The following is a 20,613-nucleotide window of genomic DNA, read 5'->3' on the forward strand; positions in this document are numbered from 1 at the left end:
CGAAGTAGGAAACTTGAGTCGTAACTTACCAAATGGAACGCCTCTGGAGAATGCTGAAAACTAAGCAGCATGTGAGAGAGAACTGCGAGAGCACCAGGTCGCACGAGAGGAAACCAGAGGCGATTAAAAACCTGCCCAAAAGACAAGCATCCACTTTAGGATCTGGCATGGAAACCGTTACCCCAATCGGTGGCTACTTTCATAGGGCCCCAAATTATTCATGTGCATATCTCCCTCCTGGGAAATTTTATCATAACATATGTAATTAAACTCTGGGAGAGGGAGAAAGTTAGGAAATAATATGACAGAGATCAAGGGAGTATAATGACCCCACCAACTCTTAAAACTACATCATCAAATAAAAATCTGTTAAACAATGTTTACAAGGTGATACTCCCTGGCCCATTATTCATTCAGAAAATACTTACTGATCATCTACTACTGCTTGGCACTATTGTATATTCTGAGAAAACAATAGTGGATTCAAAGGAAACCTCTGATCTTAGAGGGCTTACTGTCTAGAAGGTTGGATAGAGGCAATTAAAAGTAACATGAGAGAAAAATGCTATGAAAGCAAGGCATGTTGAATAGGGAATGCTGAGTGGCAAAAGGCTCTGCTGTTTTATTATAGGGAATTTAAAAAAGGCCTCATGATAAACGTGACTCCTGACTACAAAAAACTGAAGGGAATGAGATTAAGTCTGACAGATAACTGGGAGAAGGGCCTTTGCTCTGCTTATTATATATACTCAGCACTGCAAAAGCCCCGAGGCCTCCAGCCTGGTGGACTAGAGATATAACAAGGAGGGCAGTGTGTGTAAATAAAGCACGGAGATTGAGGTAGTTACAGTGGAAGACAGGACGAGAGAAGCAGCAGTGGCTCAGATTGGGTAAGACCTCATGTGATGCCCAAAGGGGATAAAGAATAGGAGCCGCAGGGCTACTGCGATCAACATAGCAAGGGGTGATGCTTTCGAGGCAGGAAACCCAGGTTCGATCTGTGGGTTGGGAAGATCCCCTGGAGGAGGCCATGACAACCCACTCCAGTATTCCTGCCTATAGATTTCCTTTGGATGGAGGAGCCTGGTGGGCTACAGTCGAGAGGGTTGCATAGCGTCGGACACAACCGAAGTGACTTAGCACAACCGGTGATGAATCTGGACCAGGGTGGTAGTGATGTAGCTGGTTGAGAGTGGTAGAATTCGGGATATATTTTAAAGGTGGAGTCAATCGGATTTGTAAGATATGGGATGAGAGAGCATGAAAAGAGACAAGAATAGCTTCAAGGTTGAGCCTGAGCACATGAAAGGCTGGTGCTGCTGCTGCTGCTAAGTTGCTTCAGTCGTGTCCGACTGTGCGACCCCATAGACGGCAGCTCACCAGCCTCCTCCGCCCCTGGGATTCTCCAGGCAAGAACACTGGAGTGGGTTGCCATTTCCTTCTCCAATGCACAAAAGTGAAAAGTGAGAATGAAGTCGCTCAGTTGTGTCTGACCCTCAGCAACCCCATGGACTGAAGCCTTCCAGGCTCCTCTGTCCATGGGATTTTCCAGGCAAGAGTACTGAAGTGAGGTGCCATTGCCTTCTCTGACATGAAAGGCTAAAATAGTCATTTAAGATGGGGAAGACCAGGTTTGGGAGGGAAAAATCAGGAATTAGATTGTGGATAAGCTGAACCTGAGATCCAAGTATATAGAGAGCTGGATACATGAATATGGAATTTACAGAATAATGGACTAGAAATAAAAACCCATTGGTCATAAACTTAGAGATGTTGTTTAAAGCCATGGTGGCTGCGTGAACTGAGAAGAAAGGAAACCAGAGATGAAACTCTAAGGCACTCTAAAGTTAGAAAGATCCACACCAGGACTGAGAATCTAGTGAACGAGAACAAAATCCAGGAAACCAAGGGAGGAAAGTGTTTCAAGAGGGAGTGATCAACTATGTCAAATGACTAACAGGTCAAATGAGAGGAGGCTTGAGAAATAACTCTTGAGTTAAGCAACACTGAAGAGCACAGGTGTCAAAGATCGTTTTGGCAGAAAAATGGTGGTAAAAGCTTGATTAGTCGTGATTCAAGAGATAATGGGAAGACTGTGTTTTCATAATAAATATTTGAAAACAGCAAAATTATTATTATGACCTAATCTTAAGTAGCATTTTAAATTTCTAAAGCCTATTCAACATTTTTATTCAAAAGAAAAACCCCAAACAAGAATATATTCAAAACTAGATGCTTTAAAGGGGCCAAGCCAAAGATAAAAAGACTTATTATATGGACTTACACGGGTCTTGCTTCCCAGGTAGCACTGGTGGTAAAGAACCCGCCAGTGCAGGACATTTAAGAGAGAGATGTGGGTTCGATCCCAAGTCAGGAAGATCCCCTGGGGCAGGAAACGGCAACCCACTCTAGTACTCTTGCCTGGGAAATCCCACGGACAGAAGAGCCTGGGGGGCTACAGTCCATAGGGTTGCAAAGAGTCAGGCATGACTGAAATGACTTAGCACACATATGTATTAAATGGCTCTATACATTCCAAAAGATTAATATACTCCTACTTACCAATTCTATTTTCAGTAAAGTAACATCTATCAAAATAGTAAACTTCTGGACAGCTGCCAGTCCTTTCAAGAGTGCAATCACCCATGTGTCTACGTGCTGAGCCAATGGCCAAGACAGCCAGTCAATCATTCTGAAAATTAAAGGATAACACAACTATTAGCATTGACAATAGCTTTGACATTACTCAGTCAGGAATAACAAGAGTAACTACAGCAGTAGTTACAAAGTCACTCACTTTGTGACTCAATATTTACTGAAATTGCACGTGAAAAGTACTATTGAAGATGTACTTCCAGTGTATTAATTCATTTAACCTTCTCATCAGTCCTGTAAAATTCATTCATAACCTACAGATGAGGAACTGAAACACAAAGAAGTAACTGATAAAAGTATTTAGGGACCCCCAGCTAATAAATGGTGAATTGAGATTTTAAACCAAATAACTCTGACTTAAAAACCTGGTTTGTTTTACTATTTTTGTTGTATATATTCACCAAAACTGGATTACTGGATCAAAATCAAATAATATGAACAATTGGCTGCTTGTACTCAGGGATTTCCAATCTTGTCAACTGACAGTTTTATATAAGACATTTGTATAAAAAGAATTTCTGATAATCATTCTGCATAAATGCAAAGTTTTGAATTTATTTTTCAGTAGTGTCAATTTATTAGGCAAATTTACTTTAAGAAGAACAGTTCAAATATGGCTATCTGAACTAAGACATGCATATGAACCAAAATTTCTCCTTTCTGGTGATTACAATCTAAATAAATATAAAATGTACTGTTAAAAAAAGACTACATTTTGAATTGTGAAATAGGTCTCTTCATCTCTCTCAAAATTCTACTATACAAAGACAACAAAAAGAAAGTTCAAATAGATAAAAGGGCACCAAGTATACAAATATTGAAATGGCCTCGTTTTGTAACAGTGAGTGCTTTTCTCTTTGAGTAGGGCTTCCTTGGTGGTTCAGTCGGTAAAGAATATGCCTGCAATGCAGGAGACTCAGATTTGATCTGTGGGTTGCAAAGATCCCCTGGGGGAGGAAATGGCAACCCACTTCAGTCAGTATTCTTGCCTGGGAAATCCCATGGACAGAGGAGCCTGGCAGGCTACCGTCCATGGGGTCCCAAGAGTTGGACACGACTTAGTGACTGAACCACTACCACCACCTTTCTGAGTACCAACCCAATTAAATGAAAATAAAGTAATACGGGGTATGATGGAAACTGTGCCTTATGTTAGATATCAACCACGATGAAGATGCTACAGTGCTTCTGGAAGGCAAGTGGGCCAGATGTTCATATTATCTGATTTCGATCCAGTAATCCAGTTTGGGTGAATATATAATAAAACAAATAGTAAAACAAACCAGGTTTTTAAGTCAGAGTGATTTGGTTTAAAATCTCAGTTCACCATTTATTAGCTGGGGGTCCCTAAATACTTTTATCAGTTACTTCTTTGTGTTTCAGTTCCTCATCTGTAGGTTATGAATGAATTTTACAGGACTGATGAGAAGGTTAAATCAACTAATACACTGGAAATACTGTGAATGTCTCCCTTCTAAATGTTAAGACGAGGAAATGAATACATACTTTGATTGTACAAAATGTAAAATACAAATACTAAGTACATAAACACATGACCAAAAGAGCAACTAACATGTCAAAAGCACTGACTTTCATATTGATATAAACTGTCTACATTAACACTGGAGTGTTACCTTTATTAAGATTTTTGCTCTTAACGATTAACCTGTCCTATCAGACCCTGAGTGGCTCCAAAGTTCATACTCATTTTACTACAGGTTATCTGTATGTTTCCTCTATACTCTACACACATTATTTCTTTTTCCCTTTCTTGTTTTTCTGGCCAACAATGATGGTTTTAAGTCATTACAGTTGTATCTGAGAGCTGTTCCACACCTCTCAACTGTTGTTAATCTGGTTTTCACAAGTCTGTGGCCACTGTACACACCCGGAGTAGAAAGCAGAGACATTTGCATTTGTGTGTGAAGAGTATATTCACTGCAGCACTGCTTACAATACAGAAAAAATGCAAAATTATCATAAGGAAATGACTTACATATACTATGGAACATTAGGTAGAGTTTTAAAATATGAGATAGGTCAATATGAATCTATCCACAGGGATCTAACACAAAAATATCTGAGCTATTATTGAATTAAAAAAGAAAAAAAATGCTAGTAAATCTTTTTAAAAACTGATTTGTTTAAAAGAAAACATATGAGTACATGTTTTATATATATATATATATATTTACTATAAAATGTACACGAAAGAACTATGGTTTAGAGAAGGAGAACAAGCGAGCACCTCTCTTTGGCTCTATAGACTCTTCCCCGTGGGGAGCACAGTCCCAGAATGGAACCAGACTGGGCTCCCTAGCACACAGGGCCCAAGTTTCCCTTCAGCTCAGGTCCGGGGGCAGTACAAGGAAAGCCGGGGGTGGGGGCAGAGTAGCAAATTCCACTTGGCCGTGGCTTTTCAACATCCCTAATCACCCGATCAGCCTTTTCCTCCATCCTCTCCACTTCCAGCCTCCCCTCTCATAAGCCTCTATCTAGTTTTTACCTTATCCCATGTGTACCCCATGTCCTAACCACCCTAAAGATACTTCAAGTCAGAAGTAACACAAATTAGAAGCCACTCATTCAAAAAATATTCGAGTGTCTATTATATAATAGATACTGCATTAAATGCTAAGAATATAACTCTAAATTAGGATGTATGCCTTCAAACTGCTAGGGAAAGTTAGGAAATATTCAACAGGCCACACAATAAGTAGCAGTGCTGGTATCTGAAGCAATGGTCTCATTACCTGCTCTGCTGGCAGGTAAAGAGACACTGTTGGCTACACTTTAATCACATTCTAGTCTTGCTTCAATTTGATTGGATATACATAGGCTCAAATCCTCTCACACACAGTCACTCTAGAATCAGTTATTTTTATGGTTGACTACTGTAATCTTATCCACTGTGTACTGGTTACAATTTGAATTTTAAGGACACTTAACCCTGATAGGCAGATTTAATTTCCTACTATTTAAAGAACATTCAGTAGTTGTAATAAATCTTGATTCCTCCATTAGATTGTGGGATTAAGAACAGTGTTGCCACTGTTCTGTTTTTTAATCTCTAATCTTTGATCTGCATTGAAATGGAGCTCAAATCTATTGACTAAATGAAATCATTACCCTCTAGAGCTAAAAAAAGGACACGCAACTTAAAAAAATTAAAACTGGCAGGGCTTCCCTAGTGGCTCAGGGATCTACCTGCAATGCGGGAGACCTGGCTTTGATCCTTGGTTCCGGAAGATCCCCTGGAGAAGGAAACAGCAGCACACTCCAGTATTCTCGCCTGGAGAATTCCATGGACCAAGGAGCCTGGTGGGCTACAGTCAGTGGGGTCGCAAAGGCTTGGACATGACTGAACGACTCACATAATATTATGAAAGGCCACAAAATAGATCCAATCTTAATTTGTAGAGAATAAAGGCAATTTTCACTTTTATATGGCAGCTTAAGGGCTAGATCCAGCTTTCAGTCTTATTCTTTCTAATGTTTTAAAAATTGGAAAACTTCACATAAAAAATGGACGTCAGGCTTCTTTTGAAAAATCAGATTAGCAACACTGAACTCAAATTTTCCTATGATACAGACTTAGAGAATGGAACTTACGATTGCCAGGGGAGAAGGATCGGGGAGGGGATACTTAGGGAGTTTGGAATTGACACGTACACACTCCTCTATTTTAAATGGATAACCAACAAGGTCCTACTGGATAGCACAGGGGACTCTGCTGCTCAATATTGCATGGCAGCCTGGACCAGAGGGGAGTTTGGGGGAGAATGGATACATGTACATGTAGGCTGAGTTCCTCTGCTGTCCACTTGAAACTACCACAACATTGTTAATCGGCTATACTCCAAAATAAATTAAAAAGTTTAAAAGCAAAAAAAAGTTCCCCCTTGATAATAAGACAGCAGAAGTTGAGGGTCAGCTTTCTCTTTTAGAAAGTGCTTGGAGAATCCCAGGGACAGAGGAGCCTAACGGGCTGCCGTCTATGGGGTTGCACAGAGTCGGACACGACTGAAGCGACTTAGCAACAGCAGCAGCAGCAGCATGAACCCTATTTCCTATTGTTTCAGTTGTTGCTTAGCTGCTAGGTTGTGTCCAACTCTTTGTGACCCCATGGACTGTGGCCAGACAGCGTCCTCTGTTCATGGGATTTCCCAGGCAAGAATACTGGAGTGGGTTGCCTTCTCCACGGGATCTTCCCAACTCAGGGATCGAACCAGCATCTTCTGTGTTCGCAGATGGATTCTTTACCACTGAGCCACCAGGTCAGTTACACCTGGCCTATTTCATCCTCTAGTGTGACTCATCTAGTTCTGGTACAGTATCTGCATTTGGGTTTCTGTGGGTTACAGAAAATGACAGTGAAGCATGACAAGCGCTATGTGTGAAATATAGAGCATGAGGGAGTAGAGGGTGGGGTATGATAAAAGTAAATGTTACTATCCTTTTCATTTACATTTGTAATACAAGAATAATTACTCCAGGTACATTGTAAGTTAAATAGGATCATGTAGGAGATAAATTGGAAATGCAATACAAAAAATGGATCACAATTTCCCATAGAAACATGTAGGTAAAAAATAATTTTCAAATATATCTTAAAATAAATTCTTAAGTTGGAAACTATCGTTGTTTTGAAGAGGCTGAAAAATTACGACTAAGGGTGCCATCAGAGAACCCCATGAACAGTATGAAAAGGGTGCCATACCTGACATTATAAATCAACTATAAGAAAAAAAAAGAACCAGAGAGCGAGATTTGTACACATGTAAATTTCTGAGACCCCAACATAAAATATCGATACTCAAGTTTACATGTTACTTCATGACTGTAATTTATAATTAGTTAAAATATAATCTGTAATGCAGAAAACATTTTGTTCCAAATCCTTACATTTTCTTTAAAGAAAATGTGCTATCAATATACACAGGGGGAAAAAAATAGAAAAAAATTACAAAACAAAATCAGACAGATATGAAACAAGAATAGGAAGACAGGGAAAGCTCAATTAGAATAGTCATTGAAATAAACTCAATAACTAATAATATCTTACCTTTGAAAGAAAAATTAGTAAATTATAAGATAGTATTGCTGTCCTTCCCCTAATATCTCCAAAAGGTCTGCACTCTCATTTCCTTCGTATCTTTACTTCAAGGTCACCTTTTTAGTGAGGGCTTCCTGTCTATCTTATTTAAAATTGCAAACCATTCCCCATGCTTTATTGCCTTCCTATCTACTTTTTTTCCAAAACCATTCATCACTACCCAACATACTAAATTATTTTACTTATCATATTTAATTAAATCTAAAAACAGAATCAATTTTAGGATGTATAATTAGGTTATATACCACTGCAGCAACAAAACACTGCAGCAATTTAAACACCAATGACTATACCTTTCAACATCTCTGAAATCAGGATGTATCTTGGAATCAATATAATATGTTGATACTATCTGCCTGCTTCCCCAACTAGATGCTCATGAGGAGAGATATTTCTATCCATTTGACTTTTAAACATTGCTTGGCATTCCTGGTAAGTGCCCAATAGATGTGTTTGAATAGCTGAATGACGGGAAGCACAAGAGCACAAGAGTACAAGAGTACTGAGAAATAAAAATAACACTGAGTTTACACCTAGACATATAAGACTAAAACTGAAAAACATTAAGGATAAAGAGAAAGCATAAACATACCAGGAGAGCCTAACTACTCACAAAGGAAAGATAATCAAACCGACTGCAGACTCCATATTAGCAACAACAGATGCCAGAAGATGGTGCACTATTATTTTCAAAATGCTAAGAGAAAATTATTATCAGATTAGAATTCTGTGTCTTGCCAAATCATATACTTGAGAATATGCAAGAAAGAAACACGCTTTGAACAGACTAAGAAAGTCTTACCCAGAGGTCCTGGTTGAAAGAGAAAGTAAAAGTATGTAATAAGTAAAGGTACATGCTTAGTCAGGAAGAAAAAAGATCCCAGAGGGAGGAAATAGGTTTCAGGAAATGATACCGAGCAAAGAAATTCATAAAGTATATCGATAATCCAACCAACTCCTGATTGTACAATAAGTGTGTATATGTGTTATATTTTTGTAATTAAAAAATGTTGAATTGAAAATGTATTCGTGAATTACTGGAATGCCCGCAGGTAAATGATTCATTTCAATTAATTAGGAGAATCTTTATATATTTGATTCCATGGTTTCAGTTCTGCACATTGCCCTAAGTTTTTCATTACCCACAAAATACAGCAAAATAATCTTCTCCTCCCAAATCTACAATTACCATCTATGATGTTATGAAGAAGTACCTGCAAAGAGCTTGGGTCATACTCGCATCTTTTACATTTGGATCCGTTGTAAGGCTCCTGATGAGAACTGTGATCATCTGAAGAGGGATGTGCTGCACGAGGCTCGCCAGTGCTACAGAAGGTTCAAATGAAGCATCTATATTGTTTTAATGAAAAAGACAAAGGAATATAGCAAGACGGTTTAAATGAAGTATGTAGAGAGAAGAGTTTACCACCCCTTCCACCAAGTGGCTGTTATGCTCCACCTCCTGTGTAGACGCTAACATACAAGGAATGTTGGACTGCAGAAGTGAGGGATTAAGAGCTAATAGCGATGAACGTTCACTCTACAGGAAGAACTACTGCAACATGAAAACTATTCCTGTCACCATATTTAGTCCATAAGTTACTTTATTTTCCCGCATTCTTTAATACTGTTTTTGTCGTGCTAAAATAGTCATTCGTAAAAGCAGTAGTCAGAAAAGAAATGCAAGGCATCATTTAAATGAACTCCTTAGATCCTCCAAAGTAGCTTATCCCTATTAATTACAGTAGTCATTACATTGTTCTAAGGACAATTTTTTAAATCTCTTAAAGAAGTAGAAATTAAGATGAATTTTAGGGGGACTTTGCTTAAAACACATAAAAATTGGGCAAAGCCAAGGTGAGCATCTTTACTGCTAAAGTGAGAAACTTCTGGGGAAATCTAACTGTTCTAGCAACACAGGCAATATAAGAACAATTACAATTAAAAAATAAACCTAAACTCCGATGATGCAAATTCCGGAAGGATGACGGTACCAAGCAGAGAGGGAGTAAACACAGTTTTGGATCTCGTGTTGCACAACTTACAGAGCTGGAAGCTCCATGTCTGGACAAGGAATGTAAACACACAGGTAAAATTTCTGGGTGAGAAGGCATTTTCCTGTTAAGTATCACCTGACCCCCTCCTGTAGTTCTAAGGACACAATTCGAGGCCTATACACCTGGAGCGGGAAACACCGATCACACAGCCCCCCTCCTGTAGTTCTAAGGACACAATTCGAGGCCTATATACACCTGGAGCGGGAAACACCGATCACTCAGCCCCCCTGCATCCACTCTCACAAACAGAAAATGCCAATATTCAGCAACTACACGGTTAACTAGGATAATCCAGTAATAAAACGAACGGCACAGTCCAGGAATTAAAATGTGGGAAAATTCAGAAGCTAAGGAAAAACTCATGACAACAAGATGACAAAATCACAGCACAATTATGATACGGTAAACATGATTATGTTGCCATTAGTCACTCATGAATAAAAGCTTTACATGCTTTATATAGTAGCTGTCATCCTCAAAGCATTCCATAACTTGAGCAGAGGCTGAGTAATTAAGCGACTTGTTTCCTGCCAAAGGTCTTAGACCTGGACATTCTCAACCTTTAAAATAGAAACACTGCCCTTTTTTTTTTTTAAGGTCCGAAGTGACAGGCTGAATATGGCAAGTGGAAGAGAATCTGGATGAGGGTGTTAAGATCAGCTTTTCCACGAAGACGTTTTCAGAGCAGGGAAACGAACACAGCGTGTATGTAAGAGACACAAACTACATTTCCAAGAGAGGCTGTCCGGGAAGGCCACGACCCTTACCTGTGGAGGAAATGCTTGCAAAAACTTCTTGCAGAGAAGGCAGCAGGGTGGAGGGCTCGGCCTTCCAGATGTTCTGCAGCAAGTTACTCACTTTTGTCACCTGCGAAACATATTCCCGCAGCTCTTTCTCCTGGGTGGACACGCACTGAAAGTGGCCTATCGTTCGAACTAGCTGTTGGCAGAAGGTGATGGACAACTTCCCCTTGGGGATGCACTGCACGAAGTCTGTCAGGAGGTCGCTGAGTCGGGCGCACAGCTGCGGCTCTGGCCTCTCGCACACCATCCGCAGCACCTCCACCTGCAGCAGGCTGAAGAGGTCCAGCACCGACGGGCAGCTCATGATCAGCTTCAGGCCGTTGTGAATGTAGTCCACGATGGCTACGTCCTTCCTGTCCAGCGAGTGGTAGCCCTGCTGAAGGAGACCCAGCACGAACGTCTTGTTGAAGAAGGACTCGAACTCCGGCCGGTGGTAGCGCGCGTAGGCCTCCAGCACTTGGTGGCCCACCTGCCGCTGAAAGGGGTCCTGGCCCTCCAGGATGAGCCGGGTCGTCAGGTCAAACATGGCCTCGCACTGCGCCTCGTCCAGCCAGTGCTCTGCCGACTCCACCACCTTCCGCACGATCACCCGCTTCAGGGGCAGCGGGTGCGAAGAACTCACCAGGCCCTCCAGGATCTTGTCCATTGTCGCCACGCGGCAAGGCCCGGGCCAGGGGGTGAGGAGCCGGTGGCCACGGCCCCGAGGTGGGCCAGGAGAGCCCCGGGGCGGAGGCGAACCTGGAGCGCAGCAGCAGCAGCAGCGGGACCGACCACCGCCACCGCCGCCTCAGTAGCCACATTTATCGGGCAGGGGGGCCCATCCGAGTCCGGGCGGGAGTTGGCAAGTCTGGGGCGTCTAAGAACCGGCCCCGTCCGCGCTGGGCCTAAGGAGCCAGAGGCCCACACTCCGCCGCCGCCGCCGCCGCCGCCCCGGGCCCGCGGTCTCTCTCAGCATCAGCGCGGAGGGGCCAGCGGGGGCCCCCCAGCTGCGGCGGGCACTCAGGACCCGGGGCTGTCAGCCGCCGGGTGAGGAAGCGCGCCTCCGCGTGCCGCAGCAGGTGCAGGCGTTCGGGCTCCAGCCGGTCCTGGGATGAAACCCAGCCTGGGTTGAGTCAGAAGCGGCTGTCACGAAAGGTGCCGGATCAGCCGGGGAGAAGAGGAGGCGGACACCCTTGACCCGGATTCAGAAAGTCCAGCGAACAGGAAGTGAAGGGTGTCGGAACCTCCGGAAAGGCCCGCCCCTCCGCCCTCCTCCCCACCCCACCTCTTTCTTCCCTCCCCTCTCTCCCTCCTTCGTCCCCGCCCGCCTACCCACTCCCGGGCCCGGCTCGGATCCCCCCGCGGTTCCGCCTCCTCGCTGCCGCGCAGGCGCGGCCGCCCCGGTGGAGTCGCGCCGCGACACCGGCGTCACTGGGGATCACGTGTAAGTCATAGGCGGCTTTCCGGGAGGTGCGGCAGGGAACCGCTCCGGAGAGCGGTGGAAGTGACGAGTTCAGGATTCCCACCTTCCGATCTCTTGTCGGTTCTGTTCGGGTCGGGTTACATGTGAAAGGCCGAGAAAGTTTTATTTAGTTCAAGTCTTGTGAATCATAAAGTTTTGGAAACGCGAACCGAAGAGCATGTGGGGGAGAAAATAAGGAAAAGGACCCAAAATTCGGATTGAAGAGAAGTTATTCATCAAGAAATGAACTAGGGTTCCTAAATGCGAGTGCCTTTCTTTTAACGTATGGTTATTAAAGTAAGGGCGGTACTGGCCCGGTATACATTTAGAAACGATCCACTTTTTTTTTTTTTAAAAACAGCTATCTTTTTAATGAGCTTTCGTGGGATAGCTGTCAGGGCTTCCCTGATAGCTCTGTTGGTAAAGAATCCGCCGGCAATGCAGGAGACCCCGGTTCTGTTCCCTGGGTTGGGAAGATCCCCTGGAGAAGGGAAAGGCTACCCACTTTAGTATTCTGGCCTGGAGAATTCCGTAGACTGTATAGTCCATGGAGTCGCAAAGAGTCGGACACGACTGAGCGATGGGGAAACAATGACAGTGTGGGATAGCGAAAAATACGTTGTCCCCAGAATGGGAGGAGAATAAGGAAAATGATAGATGAGAAAGAATGACAGTACTTTGAAAATAAACCCGTTGAAATCTTAACAGTATTTATGTTATGCTGACACTGGTTAACAATAAAGACTAGATGGAGTCATCATGTTTGTAGTTTTTCAACTTAAATTCCCAAGATTCTGAATAAGAATTTAGGCTTTCATCGGAGGCCTTTAAATTGAAAAATTACCTAATTATGTCTCCGTTAAGACTTGACTCCTATGATTGTGAAATCAGACCTTAATGGCCTGTAATACAGACGAAAATTTAAACAGCTGGTTCATTTAAAATGTACAATAGAAAAGAAGCAAACTTGTGAGTTGTTTACTTTGATCAATGGTGTTTGGGTTTCTACCAATTTACAAAGTGGTTACATCAATATATTTAATACATTGGTGAGGGTAATCGTGGGGCTTCCCAGGTGGTTCAGTGGTAAAGTATTTGCCTGCCAATGCAAGACAGGCAAAAGATGCAGATTCAGTCCCTGGGTCAGGAAGATCCCCTCAAGGGAATGGCAGCCTGCTCCAGTGTTCTTGCCTGGAAAATCCCATGGATGGAGGAACGTGGAGGGCTATAGTCCATGGAGTCTCAGATTGGACGTGACTAATTGGCTGAGCACACACAGGTGGATACTCTTGAAAAGAATAGCAGTTTAAACAGGATAGAAACTGGGTAGAGAAACTTGAGATCGAGTTAGTTTGTAGAAAGAGATTGACGATAAAAGAGAAATGAGGTAATTGGTGGATGTAAAAGTCATGCTCAGGAATAGCTTTGGAACTTTTTCTTTTCCAATAGATGGAAAGTAAAACTACAGAGAAAAGTTTGACTTTACTGGGAATGGTGCCACATTGGAAGACAAAAATAAGGTGAAAGTAAAACAGAGGAATGAATGGTAGGATTGTGAATTTACTGATTTAATTTAAAATCTAAGATGTAAAATTAACAATATTTAGACATTATACCTTACATCCTATGTTACGTAATAAGGGAATGAGAGGAAAAGAGACAATATTTGTTATACATATTAATATATATTTGAAGCAAATGTTTTTGTTATATATACTAAGCAAATATATTACACATTCATAATGAAATAAGGAATAAATGCTTGTGACAATAACAGTCCAGGTTCTGTCACTGAAGATGTGATTATAGTTGGTATTTTAACAACCTTTTCCCACTGTCTAATCTGTATTCCCTTTGCCTTCAGCAAGTACCTCAGCTGGTTGTAGTTCTTTGCCTGGTGGAGTGACCCAAACAAACCTTCATTTCTGAAGAGTCTGGGCTGTGAGTAGTCCTACCTGGGTTGGATTGTTGTAGATTTACACTGGCTTTAATCACAGAGCATGGTAATACCAAGAGATGCCCTAAGGGATATTATTCCAGACAGAGTGCATTCCTTATCTCTATTATAGAGTTGCTGTCCAATTTTCTCTTGGTAGTCAGGATCAGTCACTCCAGCCAACACAGTAACTCCCTTCTTTACCTGTTGATTTATAGATATGAGGAATTCAAGGTGGCCTAGTGGCATTCTTAACTTGAAATTCAATGGAATCACTGTTGCATTTCCTGGCGGAAGCATTCTACAAGCAGAGCATAAGGTCTCGAGAACAGGGAGCAAACATTTTGCTAGTAAGTCATTAGGAGAAATAGTTGAGTGGTACCACTCCCATTTCTACCGTTTCGTTTCTGGGCTTATGAATTCTGACTATGAGAAAAACGGCACCGGGTATTGGATGCTGATTCAAAGCATATAATCATTCTGGAAAACTTTGCTACAGTTCTGCAAGTTCTAGTCACCTTGCTGGAAATGCTGCTCTGCTATTCTGTCCAGCCAGCTGCTTCAGAGTGATGGGAAACATGGTAAGAGCAGTGAATTCTGTGAATGTGGGTCCAGTACCTCACTTCATTTGTTGTGAAGTGAGTTCTTGATCAGAAGCAGTGCTGCCTAGAGTACTACGATGGTGGATGAAGCATTCTGTAAGTTCATGGATGGTAGTTTTGGCAGAAGCACTGTGTGCAGGAAAGGCAAGTTTATATCTAGAGTCAATATTTATTCCAGTAAGAACAAAACATTTCCCCTTCCATGATAGAAAGAGTCCATGGTAATCAACCTGCCACCAGGTCACTGGCTAGCATTCAAGGCATGGTAACCCGAGGGTTGGTCTCTGCTGTTGGAAGGTTCAGTGCTCAGCGGTGGCCATAGCCAGGTTGGGCTTGAGGAGTGGAAGTGGAAGTCCATGTTTCTGAGTCCATGTCTAACCTGCATCCTTGTCACCAGGTCCACTTTGTCCATGAGAACATTGGGCAGTGATGGGGGTGGCTAGGGAAAAAGTGATTGGCCATACAACAGGAATCATTCTGTAATCATATATCTGGCCATTTCTCTTTCCAGTCAAAGTGAACAACCAGGTTCCCTGCTCAAAGTCTGCCTACTGGCAGAATTTCCTTCACCATTGCCCTTCAGGGATGTCCCAGAACAAGGGATTGTATTACTACAGACATCCACTTTTGGGTGGTGCTTGTATATTGTCCAGAATCATCTGTAAACAAGGCCAGAGTCTTCTCTTCCTCTGTCAGCTGATTTAGGGAACTCCCCATGAGGCCTTTGGTGCAGATTTATTTTTTACTGGTGTGCAAACGTCTTACCATTAAGTCTAGAGTAGTTCCTACCCCAGGTCCATCTTTCGCTCATCAAGCCCACTGAGCATAACACCATCAGTGTAATGGAGCAATGTGCTATCTTTTGGAAGAGAAAGGTAATCAAGATACCTGTGGATTAGATTATGACCCCTTACTTAGAACTGGAGAGTTCATAGTCCTCTGAGGTAGGAGAGCGAAATTGTATTGCTGTTGGCCTTGCTAGCTGGAAACTGCTTCTGCTGGTCTTACCAATAGATATAGAGAAAAAGCAAACAAACAAAAAACATTTGTCAGCTCAATAGCTGCGTGTCAGGTGCCAGGGGATGTGTTTATTTGCTCAGGCAATGGAGCTACATCTGAGAGAGCAACTGCAACTGGCCTGTCTGCCTGATTAAGCTTATGATGGTCCATTGTCATTTTCTGAGATGCATCTCTCTTCTGCACAGGTTAAATAGATGAGTTGAATGTGGATGTAGTGGAAATGACCATGCCTGTATTTTTCAAGTCCTTGATTGTGGAACTAATCTACTGCAGTCTTTCCAAGAATAGGGCAGTGCTTTTAGTTTACTGTTTTCCTAGGTAGAGGCAGTTCTAATGGATTCCACCTTGCTATTCCCATTTGAATAACCCTCTCTCTGTAGGTCAGGGAGCCATTGTGGGGATTCTGCTAGCTGCTGAGTATATCTGTTCCAGTAATTCTGGTATTGGGAAATAACCACGGAATAGATTAGAGACCCCCTGGGCTCACTCAGTGTGAAACAGACTTGAGCTAAAATTCCATTGACCACTTGACCTCCATAAGCTCTTACTCTGACTGCTAGATCACAACGATGTTTTAGATTTCTTGGAATTAATGTCAGTTCTGAGTCAACACTGACATTAGTCCCCCAAAACACTAATTAATCAATTTCCTTTTGCCCAATCACAATTACCCTGGCAAAAACTGTGGGTTACTTTCGGAAAGGCTGGGAGAATGATTAACAGCATAAATTTTTGGCAGTTTATCCAATGGGTTCTGGACCTATAAACCAGATCAAATCTAGGAAATGAATGAGGGACCTTGAAACCTGTCTTTTTATGGTTCAGGTTAAATTTTTGTTCTCTTGACCTAGAATTTTCCTGCTTAGGCATCTCAAGAAAGAATTTAGTAGGCTTCCTATTTTTTTTTTTTTTTTAGGCTTCCTAACTATTGCATTTCTAAGAATGACATGCTCAACTAGCTAATGCCTTAGGTCTATACAAGTCAGACTATTCTGATTGCTGTTGCTTTGCTCTCCATTATGGTCACCATACTGTCCTTGCCTTTGGCAGATCCCTGCCAGCCAGGATATAGTTACTCCCACTGCATTTAGGTTTTCCAGTTCAGTGACTGCAATCCCTGTTGTAAGGTCTGGCCTAAAACAAAGAGCAATCACAGAGTTCTTCAAAGATGTTGGGGTTCTTCTCAGAAGTCTGTTTCTCACGGTAGTGGTGAGAATATTTCTGGACCTTCCCAGTGTGGATGCCTTGGTCTTAACTGTCAAATCCACTCTTGACATTTCAATCTCCCTAAGTCTTTGAATCTCTGTATTAAGTGAAGGCAGGTCTAGCATTTCTAATTTGCCCACTGCAGAGTGTCTGAGATCAGTAAGGGAATCAATGTAGATGGGAGAGGAAAAAAAAAAAAGACCCTCTAAGATGGGGTGCTCCAACATTAAGATATTTGGAAGACTAGGAACAAATTGATTTGTTTCCTCCAGCCAAGTGTACATGCACAAGTGCAAGCATAGAGTAAGCAGAGAGGGTTGGACATTACCAGGGTTGTAGTTTAGCCAAGTACAGGGAAAAACAGAAAAAGATCTGGAGGATTAAGAGTGTATGCAAAGGAGTGGTTATGATTGACCATGCAGTTTAAGCTGAATAAGGATAGAAGTTTAGATATGAGACACAAGAAAAATGTATTAGAATCAATGAATTGTTGGTTCTGGTGAGGTCAGAGGACTGTTGAAATTTTACAGTTTCCCAGTAGAAGTGGTGAGCTGGAAAAGCAGGAGATGGTAGTCAGAAAGTGAGATGCCTTAAGTTGAGACGATTGAGAGACAGTGCAGTTGTCCTTTGGTATCTGCAGAGGATTGGTTCAAGGGTCCCACATGGATGCCATAATCCATGGGTGCTCAGTCCCTTTTATAAAATGGCATTTGATTTGCCTGTATCTTTTGTGCATCCTCTTGTATACTTTAAATCATCTCTAGATTGCTTATAATACCTAATGCAGAGTACAGATGACCCTTGAGCAGTGAGGGTGTTAAGAGCCCTGACTGTGCATTGGAAAATCCATGTATAACTTTACAAAGTCAGAAAAGCAAACATGGCATATTAACTCATATATATGGAATCTGAAAGGATGGTATGGATAAACCTATCTGCAGGGCAACAGTGGAGACACAGACATAGAGAACAGGCTTGTGGAGAAGGGGAGGAATTAGAGGCTGGGAATTGAGAGAATTGAGAGAGCAGCACTGAAGCATATACATTACCAAATATAAAATAAATAGCCAGTGGGAATCTGCTGTATGACTCAGCTCAAACCCCAGGCTATGTGACAGCCTACAGGGGTGCGATGGGAAGGGAGGTGGGAGGGAGGTTCAAGAGGGAGGGGACATTTGTATACGTATGGCTGATTCACATTGATATAATGGCGGAAACCAACAATATTGTAAAGCAATTATCCTCCAATGAAAAATAAATAAAAAAACTTTATAGTCAGCTGTCTGTATGCTTGGTTCCACATCCACAGATTCAACCCGCTGTGGATCATGCAGTACTGTAGTATTTAGTAAAACAAAAACAAAAACAAAAAAACAACAACCCACGTGGAAGGACCTGTACTGTTCAATTACATCTTGTTCGAGGGTCAACTGTAAATATTATGTAAATAGTTGTCAGTGCACAGCAAATTCAAGTTTTGCTTTTAGAAACTTTTTAGAATTTGTTTCTGAATGTTTTTTGATCCACAGTTGGTTGATCTGGGATGCACAGATACGGAGAGCTGACGGTAGTTATTGAGAAAGATGAGAGTTGAGGTTTGGCCCCATGAGTACGTAGCTGGAGTAAGGTGGAGAATAAAATCAGTGGAGGAGAGAAGGTCGAGGCGCTGAGTAGCAGTGTATTAGGCAGATCATCTCTGTGGACATTGAAGGCTGCTGAGAGTAATGATAGGAGTAGGGCTGAAACAGTGTTGGGGAGTAAGGAACTGAAATATCCAGGGAACGGGAAAGGGAGACTGGCCTGGGGACTGTTTGAGCACTGCAGCAGAGAAGGAGACTTAGTGCTGTTATTTGAAGTCATAATACTTAAATGGGCAGGTTTATTGAGAGAAGAGTGGTCTGGAAGGAGCAACAGGGAGCAGGCATGTCACCTCCACCTCCGGACTTAGTAGTGGTGGCCTTTGGGAGTTGAGAGGACTGCAGGGCTGATCAGGTTTTACAGCAAGAAGGGAAGGGAATGTTTACAGAGAAGGTGAGTTTGCTGATGACTGAGTCTCACAGAACCCAGTGGAGAGTTTTCAGGTATTGGACAGGGATAAGAAATGGGTCTGAAAGGGAGATGTTCAGTCTTACGGAAATTAGAGTCCCGAAGATGAGAGTTAACTTTGGCTTCTTGTGACAACTAAAATCAGCAGGCATAAAGGGCATCATAAGATTCATCCTGATGAAAGTCTTTGAAAGAAGCTTTAAGTTCAGAGTGGAAACCATAATGAAATAAATGTGCAACTTCAGTGCCTATTCAAGGACAAGTTTGGGCTTGGATCAGTCATGAGTGAAATGTCGGCTGGCAAATGTCTGCCTTGTAAAGGGTGCAGGGTGGTTTATGGGGTTATGAAGGGATCTGAAGACCTTGGAGATAATCAAAGTTTATTATTCATTACCTTCAATTTACATCATCTAGCAATTATTGCTGCTATCTCAAAGACTTTCATCATCTGAAGAGGATCTTTCTCAAAAGCTAGGCAGTAATTTTCTGCCCTCTTGCATGAGAGGAGTGTGAATAGCAGTAGTATGTTGTTGATTTGTAGACATTTTACATATTGTTGCATTCAAGCAAAATTTGAAACTTGAGATTTTGATTTTTGAAAAATAATCCCAAAACATCATAGCAGTTATAACTGGCTGAGCTTGAATTTCAAATAAAGAAATCATGGGGGACCCCAGACCTAAAAAATGGACATAATGTTTATGAAAGTGAAGGTCGCTCAGTTGTGTCCCAATCTTTGTGAACCCATGGACTGTCCATGGAATTCTCCAGGCCACAATACTGGAGTGGGTAGCCTTTCCCTTCTCCAGGGGATCTTTCTAACCCAGGGATTGAAAGGTTGTTGTTGAACCACACAAGGACGCCAGGATCCTTGGCCTCCGGAGGAGAAGAATTAAATCCGGGGTCAGAGATGAGGCTTGACCACTCAGAGCTTTTGTGTAATAAAGTTTTATTAAAGTATAAAGGAGATAGAGAAAGCTTCTGACATAGGCATCAGAAGGGGGTAGAAATAGTACCCCCTTGCTGGTGTTAGCAATGGAGTTATATACTCTCCAATGAATCCAAAGAATGTCTGGAGGTTGTAAAGACCTTGCCAGACCTACTCCCATAATTTACATTTTAAGATAACAGAATTAGCCCAAAGGTTTAATCCAGAGACTGTCCTCAGGCAGGTTACATTAATGTTATATAATCCTTGTAAAGACCAGACCTACTCCCATAATTTACATGTTAAAATAACAGGATTAGCCCGAAGGTTTAATCCAGAGACTGTCCTCAGGCAGGATACATAATCCTAAGGAATGTAGAGGGAAAAAAGTTTGTCTTTTCTTCCTCCTTGAGAATTCCAGACCTCTCTCTCCTTGGGTACCCCTAGACTTCTTATAAACCTGCCTAGGAAATGACTCTCTCAGGATCAAACCCAGGTCTCCCGCATTGCAGGTGGATTCTTTACCAGCTGAGCAGAGAAGCTCAAGGATACTGGAGTGGGTAGCCTATCCCTTCTCCAGCAGATCTTCTCGACCCAGGAATTGAACTGGGGTCTCCTGCATTGCAGGCAGATTCTTTACCAACTGAACTATCAGGGAAGCCAATAATGTTTATAGACACATATTAATAAAAAAAGTGTAATACTTCCTCTTTTGCCACAAGTAAGCAACATGTGATACTGGAAAAAGCAGTGGGTGGGAATATTAACTTTTACATAATTCTTATCTGGTCCACATGCTTATC

The 20,613-nt window shown here is 42.1% G+C and overlaps 1 protein-coding gene and 1 long non-coding RNA gene across 11 annotated transcripts in view; one reads left to right on the plus strand and one right to left on the minus strand.

Annotated features, from left to right (window-relative positions):
- Positions 1–11,277, minus strand: part of USP38 (ubiquitin specific peptidase 38) — a 31,804-nt gene extending 20,527 nt beyond the window's left edge. Inside the window, exons 1-4 of the mRNA XM_061384102.1 lie at positions 10,596–11,277; positions 8,986–9,121; positions 2,563–2,692; positions 30–131 (exon numbers count right to left, since the gene is read on the minus strand). Coding sequence (XP_061240086.1) covers positions 30–131; positions 2,563–2,692; positions 8,986–9,121; positions 10,596–11,277 — 1,050 coding nt within the window. The remainder of the gene's footprint in view (positions 1–29; positions 132–2,562; positions 2,693–8,985; positions 9,122–10,595) is intronic.
- A 648-nt stretch (positions 11,278–11,925) lies between these two features.
- Positions 11,926–20,613, plus strand: part of LOC133228564 (uncharacterized) — a 253,107-nt gene continuing 244,419 nt past the window's right edge. For all 10 annotated transcript variants that reach the window (XR_009730258.1, XR_009730255.1, XR_009730265.1 and 7 more), the window contains exon 1: positions 11,926–12,054. This is a non-coding gene — a long non-coding RNA (uncharacterized LOC133228564). The remainder of the gene's footprint in view (positions 12,055–20,613) is intronic.

Source organism: Bos javanicus, chromosome 17, assembly GCF_032452875.1.
Source record: "Bos javanicus breed banteng chromosome 17, ARS-OSU_banteng_1.0, whole genome shotgun sequence".
Classification (NCBI taxonomy): Eukaryota; Metazoa; Chordata; class Mammalia; order Artiodactyla; family Bovidae; genus Bos; species Bos javanicus.